This window comes from Brachionichthys hirsutus, chromosome 13, assembly GCF_040956055.1.
Source record: "Brachionichthys hirsutus isolate HB-005 chromosome 13, CSIRO-AGI_Bhir_v1, whole genome shotgun sequence".
Lineage (NCBI taxonomy): Eukaryota > Metazoa > Chordata > Actinopteri > Lophiiformes > Brachionichthyidae > Brachionichthys > Brachionichthys hirsutus.
The window spans coordinates 12007707-12030416 of NC_090909.1; the positions used below are offsets into that span (position 1 = coordinate 12007707).

At 45.9% G+C, this 22710-nt stretch overlaps 1 protein-coding gene across 1 annotated transcript; it reads left to right on the forward strand.

Moving 5' to 3' along the window:
* The first annotated feature begins 40 nt into the window (after window positions 1-40).
* Window positions 41-19875, forward strand: hace1 (HECT domain and ankyrin repeat containing E3 ubiquitin protein ligase 1). The gene is made up of 24 exons (XM_068746931.1): window positions 41-124; window positions 2774-2828; window positions 3514-3603; window positions 4095-4199; window positions 5183-5258; window positions 5352-5483; window positions 6461-6543; window positions 6670-6766; window positions 7371-7472; window positions 8235-8341; window positions 8430-8580; window positions 9523-9821; window positions 10859-10927; window positions 11040-11127; window positions 12022-12133; window positions 12766-12863; window positions 12966-13053; window positions 13139-13288; window positions 13726-13922; window positions 16886-17017; window positions 17140-17238; window positions 18068-18137; window positions 18677-18791; window positions 19361-19875. Exons 1-24 carry the CDS (start codon window positions 46-48, stop codon window positions 19461-19463), a joined length of 2697 nt encoding a protein of 898 aa, XP_068603032.1. The 5' UTR covers window positions 41-45; the 3' UTR covers window positions 19464-19875.
* The last annotated feature ends 2835 nt before the right edge of the window (window positions 19876-22710 follow it).

The following is a 22710-nucleotide window of genomic DNA, read 5'->3' on the forward strand; positions in this document are numbered from 1 at the left end:
CGCGAGGCTTCGTTCCCTCGGCTTAGCCCGGCGTGCCCGTCGCCTATGATGGAACGGGCAATGGAGCAGCTCAACCGGCTGACCCGTTCCCTCCGCAGGGCGAGGACCGTGGAGCTACCGGAAGGTAACCGGAGCCGCTTCTAAACACGCAGAAACACGGCGCGTCCACGTGTCGGACGCCGTCGCGCAGACCCGCGATCCGCCACGGCGCCGTGCGCGTGAGCTGAGACTGCGTTCCCAGCGTGGGTCTCCACGGTCACGGTGTTCGACGCTCACCCCGCGCAGACCGTCAATACCTCGACATACGAACGTTCCGAGGCGCGAGCAACGTTTTGCTTCGAGACGCGAACACAGGAAAAGACGCGCGATGACGTGGTTTGGCGCGGCAGTACATCGATATGTCCGGAGGCGGAAATATAATAAAATAATAAAAACGTTTGCGCCAAACACGCTGCAGGGACCGACAGTGGCTGCTGATGCGTGTGTACTTGTGTGGTTTTTGTATTTTGTATTTTGTATTTTGTATTTTGTCATTACTGTTACATGCAGCACGACTTCACCGAGAAACGTTCCTAGTCTGTGAACCCTCACTGACAATAAACCACTTCTGATTCTGAATTAGCGCGGTCGCAGGGAAAACCTGGACTGGAGTTTCAGTGATTGGGCATTCTCTATAGGAACAGGTGGAACGGGTTCTCTACCTTACGCCATGAAGTGAGGGGAAACTGATTCATGATCAGATTTAAGTAAATAATGGCAGGTTACATGTCTTTAAACATATATTCTGGCGGTTTTAATAGAATATGTCGGCATTTTTTGGTCACTGAACAAAAAAAAAAAAAGAAAAGATTTTTTTTTATAAAACAACCCAAAATTATTTAGGGGGGCTTAAGAATATTTTAGGGGGGCTGAAGCTGAAGCCCCCCTAAAATAGGCCTAACGACGCCACTGGTCCCGTCCAACTGTCCCCCTCCTCACCGCTGTTAGCGCTCCGTAAATTAATCTCAATAAAATCACATTTTATATTACAGTAATACTGCATATCATTTATTATGAGTGTATCTATATAGCAGTTACAGATGTTTCTTCCAGTGGTATTAGCGCTGGTTTGAGTGTTTTTAGACGTCAAAACGGATTAAATTGTTTTCAGTTATTTCATATGGGAAACATTTATTTGAGTGCTTTGAGTCACGTCCTCGGTCCAGGAATGAATTATACTCGTATGTCCAGGTATTACAATACTTCAGACTTCCGCATTCTCCATCTCTCTTCTTGGATTTCTATTGGCAGGCGATCGAATGAAGACACCATCAAAAAAAAAAAAATTAAAGTACACATTACTTGGGATGGTGTCTAAAATTCTCAACTGGGGTTGGGAACAATTCCCTTTATAACGGATTCATGTACATGTGGTACTTTTCTCGCTCTGCAATAATAATGACAATTTATTTGTGAGAATAGTTAGTTCCTAAATATGTTTTAACGCTGGAATTCATTCAGATGACAAAGCTGTTCACAGACCTGGGGAAAGCTGGAGAAATGTTACAGGTACTATTCAAGTTATGACCTGCGCAATGTTCGAGTTCCCTAACGCTCCCCGGTTGGCAAAGTTTAGACGTTTATATAAACAATAATTCAAGTACAACAATTCAGATAGAAGTTGTTGAGGAGGTTCGGGCATGTTACTCGTGGGTGTCCCAGTGTCTGAGTCCACTCGTCTCAGTCCCACCCCTGAGGGTGGGGCTACGCCCCAGGCAATCGTAAACCCCTGCAGATCAGTTTAATATGCGTTGTCTCTGATGAGGCTTAATGTGATCAGTATAGTACTATAAAACTAATTGTTGTGCAATCCTATTGTTCTGTCGGCATGCAATTAAATTATGTTGTGGAAGTTACCACCACCTGTACTTAGGACCGGTACCGGTCCGGAGGCATTTCCATTGTATTCATTATTAGACTCTTTACAGGTGTTTGATTTTGATTTTCTCCGACATAAAACCGCCTGTGAATCTTCTTGCTCACGTGATGCGTTACTCAAAACATGAAGCCGTTACTGAGCGAAAATGAGTACAAAAATAAACGTCTTTGGAGAGCCAACCGAGAGCCAAAGGGGGAAAGGCCAACCGAGGAGGAAGGAGAGGAGCCGACGACCTCCAAGAAAAGAAAGCTTCTCTTAACAGACCAACCAGGAGTCAGACGTAAAACTCGGGTTTATCTGCAGCCGACTCCGCCAAGGAGGCAATGCAGCGTTCAAAAGTGCTGCAGGACATAGAGACCAAGAACCTGGAATAAAAGACAAGAACCTGGAATAAAGGACAAGAACCTGGAATGAAAGACAAGAACCTGGAATAAAGGACAAGAACCTGGAATAAAAGACAAGAACCTGGAATAAAGGACAAGAACCTGGAATAAAGGACAAGAACCTGGAATGAAAGACAAGAACCTGGAATAAAGGACAAGAACCTGGAATGAAAGACAAGAACCTGGAATAAAGGACAAGAACCTGGAATAAAAGACAAGAACCTGGAATAAAGGACAAGAACCTGGAATAAAGGACAAGAACCTGGAATAAAGGACAAGAACCTGGAATGAAAGACAAGAACCTGGAACTTGTGCTTGTCTGTCTGTGTGTACCTGCCTTTTGCCCACAGCAAAATGGAATAGACTCAATTTCATTTCAGTTGTTTTGCAGTGTATATATGTGTGTGTATATATATATTCTTTTTTTACGTCTGCCGGGTGTGTGTCTATTATTTCTCTTCTGTCTCCTCAGATAACGAGACTGCCGTTTACACACTGATGCCGATGGTGATGGCTGATCAGCACAGGTAAGCATCAAAGACTAGAAAGGTGTGCATAGTTTACAATAGAGTTAACAATAGAGTTAACAATAGAGTTAACAATAGAGTTAACAATAGAGTTAACAATAGGGTTAACAATAGAGTTAACAATAGAGTTAACAATGGAGTTTACAATAGTTTACAACAGAGTTTACAATAGAGTTTACAATAGAGTTACAATAGAGTTAACAATAGAGTTAACAATAGAGTTTACAATAGTTTACAACAGAGTTTACAATAGAGTTTACAATAGAGTTACAATAGAGTTTACAATAGAGTTACAATAGAGTTTACAATAGAGTTACAATAGAGTTACAATAGAGTTTACAATAGAGTTAAAAACCGTTTGCCGTGATTTCTAAATTGTTGAAATGTAGCTCAAAATAGCAAAACAAAATGTTGAAACAGAAAAATAGAATTTGATGCCAGAAATACATTTCATAAACATGGCAGGGATGTGTTTCTATTTGTGTTCATCTTTTCTTCTTTTACACTGATTTGAATAAGTTGCTCTTTAAATAGCAGGCATTAGGCCAGTTGTTATAAATGACGCTGCTCCTGACCACACCCGATTTTCAGATAGACACAAGTACGTGCTCCACCTGAACAATGTTGATAACGGCTGCTTCGCTGTCCTGTGTCGTTTCTGTTTGCTCCATAATGTTTGGTAAAGGTCCGTAACAGAATTACTGCTGAACTCCAAGTTTGATGTGAACTACGCCTTCGGACGGGTGAAGAGGAGTCTGCTGCATATTGCTGCCAAGTAAGATTCCGTTCCTCTTTATGAGTCATCGCACCCTGGAAGTATCCCTGTGCTACCGCTGCTGACCCAAATCCCCATTGGACTCGTCCTCCTTTGTTCTCTAGCGCCCCACACTTTTTGAATTGGCCTATGAAGCCAAATTCCAAGCAAAAGTGGGCACAATAGCTACGACATCAGTGCATAAGTTATAGTATGGTTACGATAAGCTTAATTAATCCGATATTCCATTTTGGTATGGCTCTCTGCTTTATATACAGTAACACCTCTAAGCGATTTTATGTACGATTATTCCGACAAATGAGCTAAAAATGTGAAAAAAGATGGAGGAATGGAGATTAATTATGACGGTTATAAAGACTGTATGGCATAGATATAAACTACAGTAGTATGCCACAGTTTAAAAAAAACGAGCCGGTTATCAGAATACTATTATTGAATCAAAAAGGGAAAACTGTGTCAGAAAAGGTCTTCAAATCTTTCCATCTGTGCAGTTGTGGTTCTGTGGAGTGTCTGGTTCTGCTGCTGAAGAGAGGAGCCAACCCAAACTACCAGGACATCTCAGGCTGTACCCCGCTGCACCTCGCTGCGAGGAACGGGTATGACCCTCATGGCCTCTGCTTATATGCTGATGTGTTCACTTTTAAGTTCAAGGGCATTTGCTCCAGTGAGTTTATTTCATATACCTAAAAAGGAACGTACAGGGCTGCAGTATAATAATAATTTTCCGCGGGGGTTACGTTCTAAAAACAACCCGCAATAAGTGAAATCCGCAATGTAGTGATCTTTATTTTTTTACAATTATTATACATGTACATAAATGTTTTAAGGCTGTAAAACCCCTCACCACACACTTTATACACATTTAACAGGCAGGCATTAATCTAAATAGATTGTTTCAGTATTATAGAATGAAACCAAAGATCAAAACCTTTTCAGAACTAAACATTTGTTTGAGAAATATAAATATATAGTACGTACAGTAAACGTTTTCCTGTTAATAATGTTAAGGCGTGCAGGTCGAGGAAAGAGCCGCTTGGAGTGCAGAAGAACAAATATTCTACTCGTGCTGTCTTTAGCCTCTCATGCTGCTTTATTGGATAGCTTAGCACAGCGGAACGGCAGCGGCTACATGTATCAACAGGAAGAAACAAAACCCAAAAGGGACGTGACGTTTATGCTCCTACAAAATAAAAGCCTCTTTTTACACAGAGAATAAGAGCGCTATTAAACAAACGCTTAACAAATAAACATGATAGCTTTTAGAAATAACGAATTTAATTTTAATGATCAACCTACGAGGTTGATCCTTGCACCGTTTCAAGGCGCGTTCAAGTGCAAAAATAAAATCTGAAATTGCACTAAAAAACTCCGCGAAGCAGCGAAGTCGCGGAAGATGAACCGCATTATATCGAGGGACTCCTGTATATAAATGTTTCTGATGCTTGGTACTTATCTTGATACTTTATTAAATACTAGTATAAAAAAACAAACACTAAAGAATAGTTACCGGTATGTTTAGCAGTAGTAACGTAGTAACGCGTGACGGTGCTGATACACCTTTCTGCATCCCTGCTCTCAGACAGAAGAAGTGCATGGGCAGACTGCTGGAATATAATGCTGATGTCAACATCTGTAACAACGAGGGACTGACGGCGGTGAGTGGAATGTGCTCCTCTGGCTCTGAACGTCTTCAAACAGTCACCTCCTGCACACAGAGTCGTGACTGTCCGTGCGCTCCTGTGCTGCAGATCCACTGGCTGGCGGTGAACGGGCGGACAGAGCTCCTCCACGATCTGGTCCAGCATGTGTCCAATGTGGACGTGGAAGACTCCATGGGGCAGACGGCGCTCCACGTCGCCTGCCAGAATGGACACAAAACTGTGAGCAACCCCAACGTGTACTCAAGATTCCCTAATTAAAGGGTTAACGGGTCCAGAGCTCATCCTGTAATTGCATTCAGGGCGTGTTCCACACCTTCGGGTGTGGAACAACCTCAATCGTCCCGTCCACAACCCCTTTATCCGCCCTGCGGGTGGCGGCTGTCTATCTCGGCTGACTACGGGCCAGAGGCAGGGTACACCCTGGACACGTCGCCAGCGCGTCATGGGGCCACACACAGACAGACAAGCACTCACACCTGAGGTTGATTTGGAGCGATCAGTTCACCGAAGCCCGGTTGGGCCGGTCCCGGCTGAGAACACACTCGGTCCACACAGGATGTGGACCCGAGACCGTCTCGCCGAGGCAACGAGTGCTGGCCTGAACGGATATGCATGGAGTGTGTGCTACACCATGTATAGACATGATTATCATGTACCGGACTATAAGCCGCGACTTTTTTCCCATGCTATGAACCTTGCGGCTTATATACCGGTGCGGCTTATATATGGATTTTCCCCGTTTTCACTAAACCAATAAGATTGCCGAACGGGTCAAATGAAACAACGTAACTTTTTAGTTTACAGTTCAGGTTAAATCGGCTTAAACAACCAAAACAGTCAGACTGTAAGACAGGGGCGATGCTCTCCAAGTTTAGCTTTTCTCGTGTCCTTAAATTTTTTGGCTTTATTCACTCTGAATCGTACCCGTAGCAAGTTTTTTTTGGCACTTTTTTACTGTTTACCATTAATTTTTTTATTTTGTTACAAGCCGTGTTTCGATAAAGCCTTTGTAAAGATTATTTATTCAATATACCGGTAAACACCTGCGGCTTATATATGTTCAAAATAGCAATTTTTAAGGAAAAATCAGTGGGTGCGGCTTATATACCGGTGCGCCTTATAGTCCGGAATTTACGGACTATGAGAAATGAGAAATGCCCCCCCGCGTCTGACGCTTCCGTGTCGTGTCTGCCCAGACGGTGCTGTGCCTTCTGGACAGCGGCGCTGACATTAACCGGCCGAACGTCTCTGGAGCCACGCCTCTCTACTTTGCCTGCAGGTGATTCATGGTTTGCACCTCGTTTATATTCACCACAGTGTGTGTGTGTGTGTGTGTGTGCGTGTGTGAGCGCACGACGACGACGACCCACAATAAAGTAGCGCCGAAACGTGTGTCATTCTGCAGCCATGGCCAAAGAGACACGGCACAGATCCTGCTCTCGCGGGGGGCCAAGTATCTCGCCGACCGGAACGGAGTCACTCCTCTGGATCTCTGCGTCCAGGTAACGGTTTCACCACATCTGTGTCCAGGTCTGTTCACATCTGGTGCTTCATGGGATCACCTGAGACGGTGCAGCACGTCGTCTCGAGAGGAGCATGCAAATAAAACCCTGCCGTGTGTCACTGGCTGCGTTTACATGGACACATTTAATCAGACTAAAAGCCTGATCGGGATAAAGATGCTTCATGTCAGCACCCAAATCTGATTAGTCTGACCCGATCAAGGTTTTATTCTGATTGAAAGGGGCGGTTTATGATGATTGATAATCCGATTGATAGTCGCTACGTTTTCTTCTTCTACTGTTTCTGGTGTATTTTGGAAAATTGCGCACATCAAAATCATTATTCAGATCGAAAGTGTGACGCATGAACACGCAAGTCCTAATCGGATCAATATTTTGAACACGGTGCATCCGATCATGATATTAATCCGAACCCTGGTTGGATGAGAGAACTTCTGTCCGTGTAAACGCAGGTTCACGCTGTCAAACGGCAGCACCAGGCACGTCTTTGAAGCTGCCGTGGGCCGAGCCGGACTCTGACGGCGTGCTGCTGAGTTTGTGCTGAGTCATCTCAGGTCCTGTCATCCCTGTGTGGGCGATCCAGGGCGGCTACGGAGAAACCTGCGAGATCCTCATCCAGCATCACGGCAGACTTTTCCAGACCCTCATCCAGATGACTCAGAATAACGAACTGAGGGAGAGCATGGTATGAGCGCTTTGTGCGCCTCTGTTGATGCGTGCTTGTGAATTGTGCACCTCTGTCGATGCGTGCTTGTGAAGTGTGCGCCTCTGTCGATGCGTGCTTGTGAAACGTGCACCTCTGTTGATGCGTGCTTGTGAAATGTGCACCTCTGTTGGTGCGTGCTTGTGAAACGTGCACCTCTGTTGGTGCGTGCTTGTGAAACGTGCACCTCTGTTGGTGCGTGCTTGTGAAACGTGCACCTCTGTTGATGCGTGCTTGTGAAACGTGCACCTCTGTTGGTGCGTGCTTGTGAATTGTGCACCTCTGTTGGTGCGTGCTTGTGAAACGTGCACCTCTGTTGGTGCGTGCTTGTGAAATGTGCACCTCTGTTGGTGCGTGCTTGTGAAATGTGCACCTCTGTTGATGCGTGCTTGTGAAACATGCACCTCTGTTGATGCGTGCTTGTGAAATGTGCACCTCTGTTGATGCGTGCTTGTGAAACATGCACCTCTGTTGATGCGTGCTTGTGAAACATGCACCTCTGTTGGTGCGTGCTTGTGAAACATGCACCTCTGTTGATGCGTGCTTGTGAAATGTGCACCTCTGTTGATGCGTGCTTGTGAAACGTGCACCTCTGTTGGTGCGTGCTTGTGAAATGTGCACCTCTGTTGATGCGTGCTTGTGAAACGTGCACCTCTGTTGATGCGTGCTTGTGAAACGTGCACCTCTGTTGATGCGTGCTTGTGAAACGTGCACCTCTGTTGGTGCGTGCTTGTGTGTCTGCAGCTCAGGCAGGTGCTGGAGCACGTCTCTCAGCAGAGCGACAGCAATTACCACCGAATGTTGACGAGTCTGGCCGAAGTGGCCACCACTAACGGGCACAAACTCCTCAGGTAAGGAGGGGGGGGGTCTCACACAGCCCATCTCAGCTGCGCCGGTGTGTTGAATGTTGTCCCTCTCGTCTGTCTGTCTGTCCGCCAGCCTGTCCAGTAGCTACGAAGCTCAGATGAAGAGCTTGCTGAGGATCGTTCGGATCTTCTGCCATGTGTTCTCCATTGGGCCGTCATCGCCGAACTACGGCAGCGACACGAGCTACAACGGAAACAAGACCCCCAGGAGCCAGATCTTCAAGGTTAGTAGAAGCTGCACGGACTGCACGGCATTTACGTGTTGTAAGAAGAGCCACAAAGGAGACGGCAAAGACAAACAATTTGAGCACAGGAAGTAAACGATGAATGACTTTAGAATTCAGTGCAAAGTATTGGGAGTTAAACTGGAGGGGGGGGGGGGGGGGGTGGTAGAATAAATATATAAATAAATATTAAACTTACACATGAAAAGTCTATTTTTGAGTCTGGAAGAAAAAAATAAATTTCCCGCAAGTGTCATTGTTTTATTTTTATTTATTCTGTGTATTTTATTTATTTTGTTAAACAGCTTTTTCGAGCATTTAAATAATTGTTTCACTGATTTTTGCTTTTTGTTTTAAATAAATCACCAAAAAAATCTCACAACCAAATAAAAAACAAAAAAATCCGACTTGATCCCCAAATTAAATCTTTGGCGTGTCTTTGTGTCCATTGAAGTCGGGACTTTGTCCAACACGTTACGCTGCATTTTGACGTTTTGTTTAGTATTTCCAACAATTTGACAATATTGTTGAATTCTAGCAGCTTTTTAACTTCAGATTAGAAAATGAAAGAAAAGTCGTTTTGAAAAGTCTGGTATTTCAGCTTGCTTTCATAAATAACCTTATGTACACGTTTACACGTTCCAGACAATTTATGTAAGTACATTCTGGATTGTTAAAAGAAGCCTGAAATATGTCCGCTCTGACGCCTTGCATGTAATTCCAAACTCAAACTCTGTACGCAAACTCGCGTATGTCAAACGCAGCGCGGTGGCCCAGCTGGAAGGCCTTTGATTTGATTCCACCTTTCTGTGCAGTTTCTAGGCTCTCCCCGTGTCTGCCTGGGTACTCTGATTTGCTACCAGCACCGCCCCCCCCCTCAGGTCACACGTTTGCTCTCTTTTCATCCAGTGCCCCTCTCCCGTGCTGCCTGTCTCTCTGCAGCCGCTGGAGCTGCTGTGGCACTCGCTGGATGAGTGGCTGATGCTCATCTCCACAGAGCTCACCAGGAACAGAAGTAGCCCCTCCTCCTCTGGCAGCGAGATCGCTTCTCTGCTCCTTAAGCAGCGCGAGGTTGACCGCGCCGGATCTACAACAATGCTGAGCCCATTGTTGGACCCTCAGATCGTCATGGAAACTGAAGTGTGCCCCATCGGGGAGGATGTTATCTCCATGACAGCCAGTCGTCTCAGCGCTGTGATCCAGGCTTTCTACATGTGCTGCTCCTGTCAGATGCCACAAGGGTCAGTGTGCAGACATCAGGTGTCACACAGCATCCATATCAGGATTTAGTTGTGTAGTACCAGAATACATTTGAGTTGGCCTCGTAGTTAAGTTAAAAAGTTAAGTAAGTTAGTTAAAGGTTCTCTTTATTTATCCCACATTTTTACTTGACATATATTTTTATTTTTACATAATATTTTTAGTGCTGTCAGGAGATTAAAAAAGTTTGGGCGATTAATTAATTATGATCTGGAATTAAATAATTAATCTCTTTTTTAATCTCTTTGAAAAATTGCTGAGAAAAGCCCTCAATCGAACAATAAATATTCAATTCAATTCAGTTTTATTTCTATAACTCCAGATCACAACAGGAAGTCATCTCAAGGCACTTTACAGGATTAGCAGGGAAACACAGAACCCAACTTGACCCACAAGAGCAAGAACTTTGGAGACGGAGGCAAGAAAAAACTTCCCTTTAACGGGCAGAAACCTTGGACAGAACCTAAGACTCATGGTGGACGGCCATCTGTCTGACCGGCTGGAGAGAGAGAGAGAGCGAGAGAGAGAGAGAGAATGGCAGGTTGGAGGCGAGTCAAAAACAAGGAGATGGATAGGGAAGCGATAGCGAGACGGAGCAGGAGCAGACAAAAACAAATCAGAGTCACACTCGGCGATCAGTTTGAAACGTGTCTGCACAATGTTTTGAAATAGCTCAATAGCTTTTTGGCGGGAGGAAGCCGGAGAACCCGGAGAGAACCCACTCAAAATCGATTCCGTCAGTCGAGGCTTTCTCGTCATCGCTTTTCGACAGCGTCCTCTGCTGGGCACAAATGGCACTTCCTGACCCCGCACTAAACTGCAGAATGAAGACGCGATGCTCGCTGCCCTCCGTGCTCGAGACGAGCAGCCGCGAGAGGCCGGTTGCCGGTTTTCCTGCAGGAAGGACCTGCTTTGCTGTCTGTTTCTTTCTCCATTGATGTTTTCATATGTCGCATCATTTTCATTGCACAGGTTCCAGATTTGTTCTCACTCTTCGCCTCCTTTTCTCCTCACGCAGAATCACATCCCCTTGCTTCATTGAGTTTGTCTGCAAGCATGACGAGGTTCTCAAGTGTTTTGTTACGAGGTGAGTCCGCTGCTACACGTCAACCTTGTTGACCCATTATTGATCTTCTTTCCTCTCAATTTGGTTTCCACTTTGGTCTCTTTGTTGTCTCTGTATTCCTGTCTGTTTTCAGGAACCCAAAGATCATCTTTGATCATTTCCACTTCCTCCTAGAGTGTCCAGAGTTGATGTCACGATTCATGCATATCATTAAGGGCCAGGTAAATGTGTGTGTATATGTATGTGTATATATATATATATATTGGGGGTGTAACGGTTCACGTAATACATTGGACCTTTTTGGTTTTATGCATATTTTCTCATTACATTTATTACTGGCGCGATCTAAGCGCTCCGTGCGGAACTAAAGTCCTGGGCGAGTTTCCGCACGGACGCCTCTGAGTGTCGGACACCATTGACTGAGAGAGAGGCGTGCTGGAAGCTCGCAGGCGTGGCTAATGGCATCCTGGCAAATTGAAGTGCCTGAGCTGGAAGCCCCGCCCACCTCACTAAGGCCTCCTGTTTGGGGACGCTTTGGCTTCCCAGCTAAAGTTAGAGTTTTGAACAAAGTTAATGTCATAACTTGTGTGTGATGATAATCTTTATTTACTTTTTCATATTATTTACTTGACGTTTGCTTGTTGGTCGATCTCTTCTGGATCAAAATGTAACCGTCTGTTCCTGGTAACGTTCCCTACGTTTCCTCAAAATTTCATCGAGGTCCGTCCAGAACGTTTTATGTTATCTTGCTAACAGACGCCGGCGATTACATAACCTCCACCTCGCCTCGGCGGCGGAAATTACAGCACTAAGCTATCCAGATGTAATGTTTGCAACTAAATTAAGTATGTAGTAGTAATAAGTAATAAATACAGTTATTTAGCAGCATGTTAAGGAGTAGTTATATTTATTTTACATTAAATTTAGTTACATTTACACTGTGTTACGGTTACAACTGGCAACCTTAATGCTGGTGTGGCCCTCGGAGAAAATGAGTTTGACACCCCTGCCTTGGACTGAGAAATCCACAGTGGGACCATTAGCGACACAGAAGAGAGGCGATTAGTGCGGGGAAGCTCTGTGTGGCGGGGTATGAGCGTCTGTCCTCCTCTCAGCCCTTCAAGGATCGCTGCGAGTGGTTCTACGAGCATCTGCTGGCCAACCAGCCGGACTCAGACATGGTCCATCGTCCGGTCAATGACAGCGACATCCTGCTCATCCACAGAGGTACCACGAATCACTGTCTGACCTCTCCAGGCGGCATCGGACCGAGAAACTCTTGAGCATCAGTTTCCAACGCTTCACTAGCAATCGCTACAGGTGGCAGATTAGCTGAGATGAATGAGGTCAAAGTGAGCAAAACGACATACTGGGCTTTCATTCTAACGCGAGTTTTTTGTTGTTGTTTTTTTTACCATTATAATATGTAGAACACAAGATCAACATGTAGCTCACTATAAAAAACCCACAAGCAGGGGCCAGGGGGGTTAGAGCCTTTGAAACGCAGCCTCGCTGTCGCAGTACTCGCCACGCTAAGTTAACGCTCGTGAGAGAGAAGAACTTCCTCTGCAACTTTAGTTCCGTGTAGGAATGTGGATTTAGCTTATTCTATTGTTTTCCACATTGTAGGATGTAACAGCGAGTACCATTGAATGCCTTCAATGCAAAGTGTTTAGTCTGATGTAACATCTGTAGATGTAAAAGAACTGGAGTTTTTGTATGCTGATGACACCTCATTATGAGGGCCACGTTATTAGGGGACCGATACATGATGTGGAAGCGGCGCTGCCTTGTCTGGGGCAGCAGCCTCCGCCTTTTAATTAAAAAAACAACGAAGAACTCTTCGGTATCTCTCACAGAAGCCATCTTCAGGAGTAGCTGTGAGATGGTATCCAAGTCCACCAATGAGAAGTTGAAGCAGGGCATTGCTGTTCGTTTCCATGGCGAGGAGGGCATGGTGAATTTCTTGGATTTCTCTCAGTAATAAGTCGTGTTTCGGCCATCAGCTGAATCCACAGCAATGAGGTGTGCTTCTTCGGGTCTGCTTCCTGTGCTTCAGGGCCAGGGCGTGGTCCGGGAATGGTTCGACGTCCTGTCTAACGAGATCATCAACCCTGACTACGCGCTGTTCACGCAGTCAGCTGATGGTCCAGGATATTTCCTCTGACAGCATTCAAGCATAGTAGACATTATTCATGCAGAATGACACAATCTGTGTACGTTTCTCTGTAGGCACCACCTTCCAACCCAACAGCAACTCATCAGTGAACCCGGACCACCTCAACTACTTCCGGTTTGCAGGTCATATCCTGGGCCTCGCTCTCTACCACCGACAGCTGGTCAATATCTACTTCACTCGCTCCTTCTACAAACACATACTGGGTAAGCCATTGGGCCAATACGGGATGAAATATATATATATAGCGCTTTCTACGAGAAACTCAAACTCAGAGCGCTCGACTCGTGCATTATTCATTCACTCCACACTCGGTGGTGGTGAGTCTGTGACAGTGAAGCTACTGTTGTAGCTGCCCTGGGGTAGATTCAGCTGCCCTGGGGTAGATACAGCTGCCCTGGCTGCCAATCTGCGCCATCGTCCCTCCTGACCTCCACCGACATTCACTCGCTCTTGCCCAAGAACACAACAACAGTGTACATGTGCCAGAGCTGGGAATCGAACTGCCAACCTCTTGATCATAGGACGACCCGCTCAACCACCTGCGCCGCCGTCGACCCACTGGTGGTCTTCTCTTCGGTGTAAATCGTTTCCTGGAGCCAGCGCTCTACTCGCACTAAGTTGGTGCGTTTGTGTTTCCCAGGCATCCCTGTGAATTATCAGGACGTGTCTTCCATTGATCCAGAGTATGCCAAGAACCTTCAGTGGATCCTGGACAACGACATCAGCGATTTAGGTCTTGAACTCACCTTCTCTGTGGAGACTGACGTGTTTGGGGCGATGGAAGAGATGCCACTCAAGCCTGGGGGTACCAGCATCCAGGTCACTCAGGAGAACAAGGTCAGTCACCACAGCTGCGGGAGGAAGTGACCCGAGGTTTTGCCTCTGTGTGATATCCGATCTTTTTATGACAGTCTGAACGACGCAGATCCGATTTTTTTCAAGGCCAGTTTGATACGTGGTTCTAAATCTGATGTTTAGCATTGCGACTTCAGTCTGAACGGCCAGGTCGCATTTATCCGATCTACACGTCACCATTGTGCGGCTCTGCACCACGCGTTTCTTTGTAGAGACGTTGCTGCTGCTGCCCCCCACGCTGGCTCTCTTCCTCTCTAATCTTCTTAAATAGTACCGTATTTTCACGACCATATAACGCACCTGGTGATTCGGCGCTGTCTCATTAACGGCTGCTTTTTCTGTATTTTTAAACATAGGTGCGCAAAATAAAGCAGGAGCCAAACTGAGTTTGGTACTCACGTCTTTAATCGTCATTAATCAAACCCATCAAAGTCCTCATCCTCTGTTTCTGTATTGAACAGCTGCGCTAGATCTCCATCAAACATGCCGGCTTCCCTTTCTTCATTGTCAGAGTCACTTTCCGTGCCGTGCGGCGCCTCGGAAATGATGCCGGCTTTTGCGAAGGCTCGAACCACAATGCTAGCAGACAGTTAGCCCAAGCAGCTACACTCCATTCACAAACTGTGACGCTGCGCTGCCTTCCACTCTGAGTGGAACCGTGGTCTCCGTCTGTCATCCAGCGCTCCCACGCAGTTTAACGTTGAGCGGTTGGAGTTCTTTGGTTAGTCCACCCGGGATGATGATGATAAGCTAGTTTGCTAGTTAGCTAGCTAATTAGTTTGCTTCACTTGGGTTTAGACAGTATCGGTGAGATCGGCGCGCACGTAGTCGCAGATCGCAGGAGACGAGTTGCTGCAGGTCTTCTTCTTGCTTCCTCCTCTTCCTCCATTGATTCATTACCCTCGCCGAAGGGGAGGTGAGGGTATTGCAATTGGGTCCGTTTGTCTGTCTGTCTGTTTGTTTGTCTGTTTGTCTGTCTGTCTGTGTCTGTTTGTCTGTTTGTATGTCCGAGCGCATAACTCAAAAACTAGTAACCCAATCAACTTGAAATTTTTACACAAGCAAGGTTCTGTCCGTGGCTCGGTCCTCCCCGAGAATGGCGTCGATCCGGATCTGGATCCAGATTCTAGATTTTTTTAAAGGATTCTTTAACATTGCGAGATAGGGCACTTTTTGACATTTTTCTTAATTTCTTCAAAACGCATGGTCTATGACCAGGACTAATTTCGGCCGGATCCGGATCACAATCCGGATCTGAGAGCTCATTTTCGTTCTAAAATCGGCATTTTTCAGGAGGCCATCCTGACCTCAGTTTTGGAGCTAGAAACTTCAGATTTGGTGTGCACACTCATAGTTCATATATGTTACAGTTGTAGTTGTATCTTCCCCCATTCCGGAGCAGCAAGCTAGAGCAGGTTTGGCCCCTCTGATCCGGAAGCCCTGTTTACTGTCTCACAAGATCCAACAGTCTATTGGAGGCGAGGGTCTGCAATCTCTGATTGTCTTTTTACCCTCGCCGAAGAGGAGGCGAGGGTATTGCAATTGGGTGCGTTTGTCTGTTTGTCTGTTTCTGTTTGTTTGTCTGTTTGTCTGTCTGTTTGTTTGTCTGTCCGAGCGCATAACTCAAAAACTAGTAACCCAATCGACTTGAAAATTGTAAAATTAAAAGGTTCTGTCCGTGGCTCGGTCCTCCCCGAGAATGGCGTTGATCCGGATCTGGATCCAGATTCTAGAATTATTTTTACATCTGGAATTGTGCCTGTGCTGTAAACTGCCACTTTAAGAGGGAGGGACACGAATGGCATGATGGGAAAAAGAGTCCAGAAGGAGTCTTGTAGTACGTCCCGGAGCAGCAAGCTAGAGCAGGTTTGGCCCCTCTGATCCGGAAGCCCTGTTTACTGTCTCACAAGATCCAATAGTCTTTTGGAGGCGGAGTCTGCAATCTCTGATTGTCTTTCTAGTTATACCCTGTAAGCGTGTCAGAATATATCCCAACAACAAACCGTGGATTACGAAAGCGGTCAAGTCTTGTATACAGAAATGGTCATGCTTTAATTCTATAATGCAATTTAAAAACAATTTAATTCTACATGGACAATTTCATGCAATTGTAAGAATTTGTCCTCATTTTCCAATCTTTAAATTTAAATCTTTTTGAAAGTTTCAAAAATGGACGTGTTCTCTCATAGCAGTTTGTTTATGCTAAACTGTCTCAGGTATTCAGAACATGTCTGTGCAGAAATCGACGAGGTGCTCCTGCGACAGCCACAACAAGAGGAAGTTGCCACCCGACTCTCAATGGCAGTAAATATGGCTCCAATCTCGATGGGTCTCCGTTCGTTATGGGATGTTGCTGATAGTTTGCTGAGTCTCTGAGTTTACAGGGACTCGTGTGAAGTTGTTGAGCAACTAAATATTCAAGTCACAAGTTCTGGTGACGGTGGGCAAGTTGGTCGTCCATCGCTGGAGCTCCCCATGCAAGCCGTGGAGACTTGCTTGTTGTTGATCAACCAATAGGAGAACAGTTCAACCCATGACACACTTAAGACCCGCCCCCTCATTTGAATAGAACTTTTGCTACATTTTTCATCTGCAGCATAAAAAAAATAAATAAGAGCAGAGAGCTTTTATTTATTTATTGATATTTAATTATATTTATATATTTTTGTATTTATTTCCACATATATTTTCATTTATGTATTTATATGTTTTTTTATTTTCGTTTTCTTCCCCATTTATATTTATTTTTAATTGTGGCAGTTTTGGTCCCCACATGAGGCCACATTAGCGAGTGCAGTACTGCAGGGTTCCTTTAGGGGGAACTGTCTACCAACATACAAAACAGTCCAGCAGGAACTGTAAAAACGGGTTTGTATGAGCCCGTTCTCTGTGTGCTGAGGACTTTAATGTGTGCGCGTGCCCCCCCCCTCTCCCCCCCCCCCCAGGCTGAGTACGTCCAGCTGGTGACCGAGCTGAGGATGACGCGAGCCATCCAGCCTCAAATAAACGCCTTCTTGCACGGATTCCACACCTTCATCCCGGTTTCACTCATCCAGCTTTTTGATGAGTATGAATTGGTTAGTCACCCTCTAAAATGACTGCTTGCATTCTCCATCTCCAGTAAACAGCAAGCTCAACGTCCCACATAGCCTCGGACAAAGTGCTCTAGGTTATGTGATCAGTATTTGTGTGTGAACAGGAGCTCCTCCTGTCGGGGATGCCAGAGATCGATGTTCAGGATTGGTGCAGCAACACAGAGTACACCAGTGGCTACGACCCTCAGGATCCAGTCGTCCAGGTAGGCTCCTCCCATCACACGTACTGTCCAAGTTACGACCGACGCCTGCCTGGCATGAATGGTGCCTGGCACCGACGCCTAGCAGAGGGTTAGACATGCATGCATCCGGAATAAGAACACAGTACATCATTTGTAGAATTTCCATTGTATTGATTATTAGAGTCTGACAGGTCTTTTATTTTGAAAAACGACAGAATGTTCTCCAGTGTAACAATCGCATGCATATCTTGTTGTGGGCACGTGATACGTTAAAATAAGCACTTAAACTAGCGGAAATTAGCCGGGGGGGGGGGGAAGCCACCTGAGGAGGAAGAAGAGGAGCCGACGACCTCCAAGAAAAGAACGTTTCCTTAACAGATAATACCAGGAGTCAGACTTAAGATAAGGGTTTGTCTACGGCTGGCTCAGCCCCAAGTGTGGAGACAAGCTAGCAACGAAACCCTCAAGACTGCTTCAGCACATAGAGATCAAGAACTTGGAACGTTTTGAAGGAAGAAATGTGACCAGGGGACCGGAACCGATCTCGGTCGTAACTCGGATCGTACGTCTGCAGCTATTTGATTGGTTTGAAAGGAACGAAAAGAAAGCTCACCGTTACCGATGCTTGACGGTCGCACTTTTATGATAGCAACACTTTTAAGTGTTGGACAAAAAGAAAAAAACACAAACCACTTTCCCAAGAAGTGTGGCGTTGATTGAACTGATGTCATTTATGTTTCCAGTTTTACTCCTTTAAAAGCGAAGGAGAATCCTGTTCATGTTGTTACGATCAGGCCTCTGTGGCCTCGTCTTCCTCGCGTCAGCTAATCTACTGCACCTCTCTTTGTAGTGGTTCTGGGACGTGGTCAAGAGCCTGACCCAAGAGGAACGCATTCTCCTGCTTCAGTTTGTAACTGGAAGGTTTGTCCACTGGTTACTTCATGCGACGGCGGGTGAATGCCTGCTGCATTCAGACGTTCATGCGACGGCGGGTGAATGCCTGCTGCATTCAGACGTTCACGCGACGGCGTGTGAATGCCTGCTGCATTCAGGCGTTCACGCGACGGCGTGTGAATGCCTGCTGCATTCAGACGTTCACGCGACGGCGGGTGAATGCCTGCTGCATTCAGACGTTCACGCGACGGCGGGGGAACGCCTGCTGCATTCTGACGTTCACGCGACGGCGCTTGAACGCCTGCTGCATTCAGACGTTCACGCGATGGCGTCTGAATGCCTGCTGCATTCAGACGTTCACGCGACGGCGGGTGAATGCCTGCTGCATTCAGATGTTCACGCGATGGCGTGTGAATGCCTGCTGCATTCAGACGTTCACGCGACGGCGTGTGAATGCCTGCTGCATTCAGATGTTCACGCGACGGCGGGTGAATGCCTGCTGCATTCAGACGTTCACGCGACGGCGGGTGAATGCCTGCTGCATTCAGACGTTGAGCTCTCTCCGGTTCCAGGGTGCCTCATGGTGGATTCGCCTACCTAATGGGTGGCAGCGGGTTACAGAAGTTCACTGTTGCCGCCGTGCCGTACGTCTCCAACCTACTGCCTACCTCGAGTACCTGGTAAAGACTCTTCGTATTGGTTTAGGTCTAAATAAACCCGAAGTATGTGAGTCGGATACTGTTCTTTGTTACCGGTTGTCTGTTCAAATAGGGTTCGAGCCCGAAACCCTGATTACATGAGTGCTGCGAGCTGGAATGAGCTTGAAACTTGGAATAACACATGGGAATACCTCTGCCAGCGTGGCTGTGCTGGAGCTGTAGTCGTCCAGTGGATTATTAATAAGGCCTTTATGTTACCACCGAATTTCAGCCGGATCTGATCCAAAATGAGATCAGGAAGAAATATTACGTTAACATTAAAAGCCATTTACGGATTCAAAAATCAGTCTTTTACTTTTCATGGTTGGTGTAAAAATATACCAAGAACATGTCTTCACGAGAAGAAGAATCAACTGGACTTGTTTAGGTTTGGTTGAAGACAGTTCACCTCTCACCCCAGAGGTCTCTGAATGACGGAAGGCCCTTCTTTAGGGATCGTCTGACACTTCGGCGCTCCTCCACTGTCTAGATAAACATGACTACTTGTGGCAGTTGCTTGATCGTACTTCTGCTTTTTTTTTCTTTTTCAGTATCAACATGCTAAAAATTCCAGAGTATCCGAGCCAGGAGGTCCTGAGGGACCGGCTGCTGGTCGCACTGCATTGTGGGAGCTACGGCTACACCATGGCTTAAACGCTGCACGGCCGACGGGCTTGTGCAACACTTCGCCGGTCTGTACAAACACCTTTTTTGTGCTCGGGCACTGATTTTGCTGGACAATTAAAGGGAAATTGTTGTCAAGGGTCCTGCATAGGCACAGCAGCCCGAAGGGCGATAACAGCTTCTGGACCTCGTGTCGGAAACAGAATTGATCCTGATTTTATTTTTAGTAAAGCTGGATTCCTGTATTGTATTCAGGTAATAATCTTGATATTTGTTGATCGTACAATCCGTGACGAAAGTCTTGTGGGTTATGTAAGTTGTATTATATACCTTGACTTGTATTTGGAATCAGAAATGCAAAGGTCTCTGTATTATGTTTGTTATACCAAAATAGTGTATCTTGTATCATTCATTGAGTTCTATTATTTAATCAGAACATAAAAACTGGATTTTTCTTGAACAAAAGTCTTGCCTTTAATTGATTCAACCAATCACTGATCAGAGCTTCACCTGTGACCATGTCTTTAACACACTCCCAGGTGTGTTTAGAAAGGATCCCAGCTGACTAGACCGTCATGTGAGGAAGTGGGTGAAGTTCATGACAAGTCCAGGTCCGGCAGACCCCCTAAGACGGGGGTCCCCAACCACCGGGCCGCGGCCCGGTACCGGTCCGTGAGGCATTTGTTACCGGGCCGCAAAGAAAGAACAACTAATGTATACAATTTCCGTTGTATCGATTATTAGCGTCTAAAAGGTGTTTTATTTTGAAAAACGACCGGATTTTCTCCAACGTAACAATCGCGTCTTGATACGTTGCTAAAAAACAGCCGTGAACTCGCGAAAATTAATTAAAAGAAACAAAAGTCTTTGGAGAGCTTCTTTGCCGAGGAAAAAAGTCCAACTGAGGAGGAAGAAGAGGAGGAAGAAGAGGAGGCGTTGACCTCCAAGAAGAGAAACCAGGAATAAGACTTAAAACTCGGGTATTAACAGCTGATTCGCTCCGTTAACGAGAAATGAAGGGTTCAAAACTGCTTCGGCACATTGAGACCAGAACCCTGGAATTTATGAAACAAAAAACCATGAAGGGCCACAATTTATGGTGAGTAGATATTGTGTGTGCCAGTGCATAATATAAAGTTTATTGGTAAGATTATATTCCTCTTTTTAAATTTAATTATACGCCGCCCCCCCCCCCCCCGTCCGCGAAAGAATTTCACGGCATGAAACCGGTCCGTGGCAGAAAAAAGGTTGGGGACCGCTGCCCTAAGACACATGTCAAAGTCAAGGCCCGGGGGCCACATCAGGCCCGCAACATGGTTTTCTATGGCCCCTGGGATGATATTGATTTATTATTAGAACTTGCCCGCAGCTCACAGTTAGCCGGCAGCCCGCAGATCTTTTACACGCACCAATACTATATTTCCCACAATTCAACGGTTGAATTCAATATTTATTGGCGCAGCAGCTGTTAGCATAACAGTAAAGTTAGTTTTCAGATGCCCATCAAATGGCAGAATGGAAGGTGGACACTGAGAACCGGGGGTTTCAAACAAGGTGGGAGTCGGGGTCCATGTTCATGGAGGTAGCTGGAGAACCGGTGTGTCTTCTGTGTGGCGGAAGTGAAAGAGTATAATCTGAGACAACATTATAAAACGAAACACGGACAAAAACAAGAATATGGACACGGAACAAAGGCTACAGAAGGTTGAGAAATTAAAACGAGGCCTCAAATCTCAACAGGCACTGTTCAAAAAAAGCCAAATCACAAATCCTGGCTGTTGTCAAGGGCAGTTTTAGATCTCTAAATCAGCCCGGCCATTTACAGACGGGGATTTCATCAAAGACTGTCTGCTTAAAGTTTGTGATGAAGTTTACCCTGAAGAAAAGCAACTCTTTAAACGTGAGCAGAAACACCGTTCAGAGCGAATAGACCAGTCGTCGATCAATCTAGAAGAGCAGCTTGACTATATGCGGCCATTTTAACATTTATCAATGAGCAATCGATCAGTCCGGCCCTCGGCTTGTAGCTACATGTTTTATTTGGCCCTCCGTCCATTTGACTTTGACACCGCTGCCCTAAGACAACTGCTAAGAGGCCTGTTGGTTGCTTTGACAGTCCAGAACTGGTCACCAGAAACTCCTGTAGATTCTGTCACGCAGTGATCTCTACGGCCGGATTGATTAGCAGCATTAGCTCATTGATGGCTGTAGACGTCATCAGGATTTAAACCGTTGACTGCCGTTGACGTCTAAAGATTTTTCAGCTGGGGGGCGGTCTAGCGGAGCCCCCCCATCAATATATACCGCTTCAGGTCAGAGCTTTATTGTCCCTCAAGGGAAAATTTGGTTTGCCACTCATCCATCCCTCACAGAATAGAGTGGTGGGTGGGTGTGCCCCCCCCCCCCCACCTCAGGTTCTGAGTTCCCACCTACAGTAAGTCGTATTTATATTCTCAGTACTAAATGGTCAGATTTACTTTGAGGGCTGACGTACAGCAGATGATACGAATAAGCCACAAGAGCGTTTGCAAACATGTCACTCTGAATGTTAACGATAGAGCAGAGCCACACCCACGATCGTTACAACACTCTGGCCTGTTCAATTTACCTTTGATGAACATTATTACCATGAAATATCTTAATTCATTAACTGTTTGTCCATTCAGTCCAAGTCATAAATGGATGTCTTTGATGAATTCTGTTTGAATTACATTTGACGTCGTTTGACGTTTAGTAGACATGACTCCCTCAATCTCCAGCTTCAAACTCATCAGTCTATCTGACACCTCTAGATTCTCCTCTAGAACACTCTGCACCAACTCCTCCTTCAAGATAACTCCTCCTCCATTCCTCCTTCCTCTCCTCCATTATAAACAACTTGAATCCTGCTCCTCAGCTTCTAGCCTTGCTTCCTTTCCTCCTGGTCTCCTGGACACACACGTCAACCTTCCTCCTCCTCTTCATCGTGTCCACCAGCCCTCTAGCTTTTCCCGTCATCGTCCCAACATTCAGAGTCTCTACTCTCAGTCCTAAACTCTTCCATTCCTTCTTCTCTCGCTGCTGAGGCATCCATCTCTCCTCTTCTTCCTCTCTCTTCGACCTACAGCAGGGGTCAGGAACCTATGGCTAGGGAGCCAGATTTGGCTCTTTAGATGCCTGCATCTGGCTCGCAGACAAATCTTTAATTATAAAAAAAATTGGTTTTGTTACACTCCTTTGCGCAGGTGAACCGGCGACTAGAAAGCCGGTTAGCTATGAGGCAGAGATCAGGAAGTCC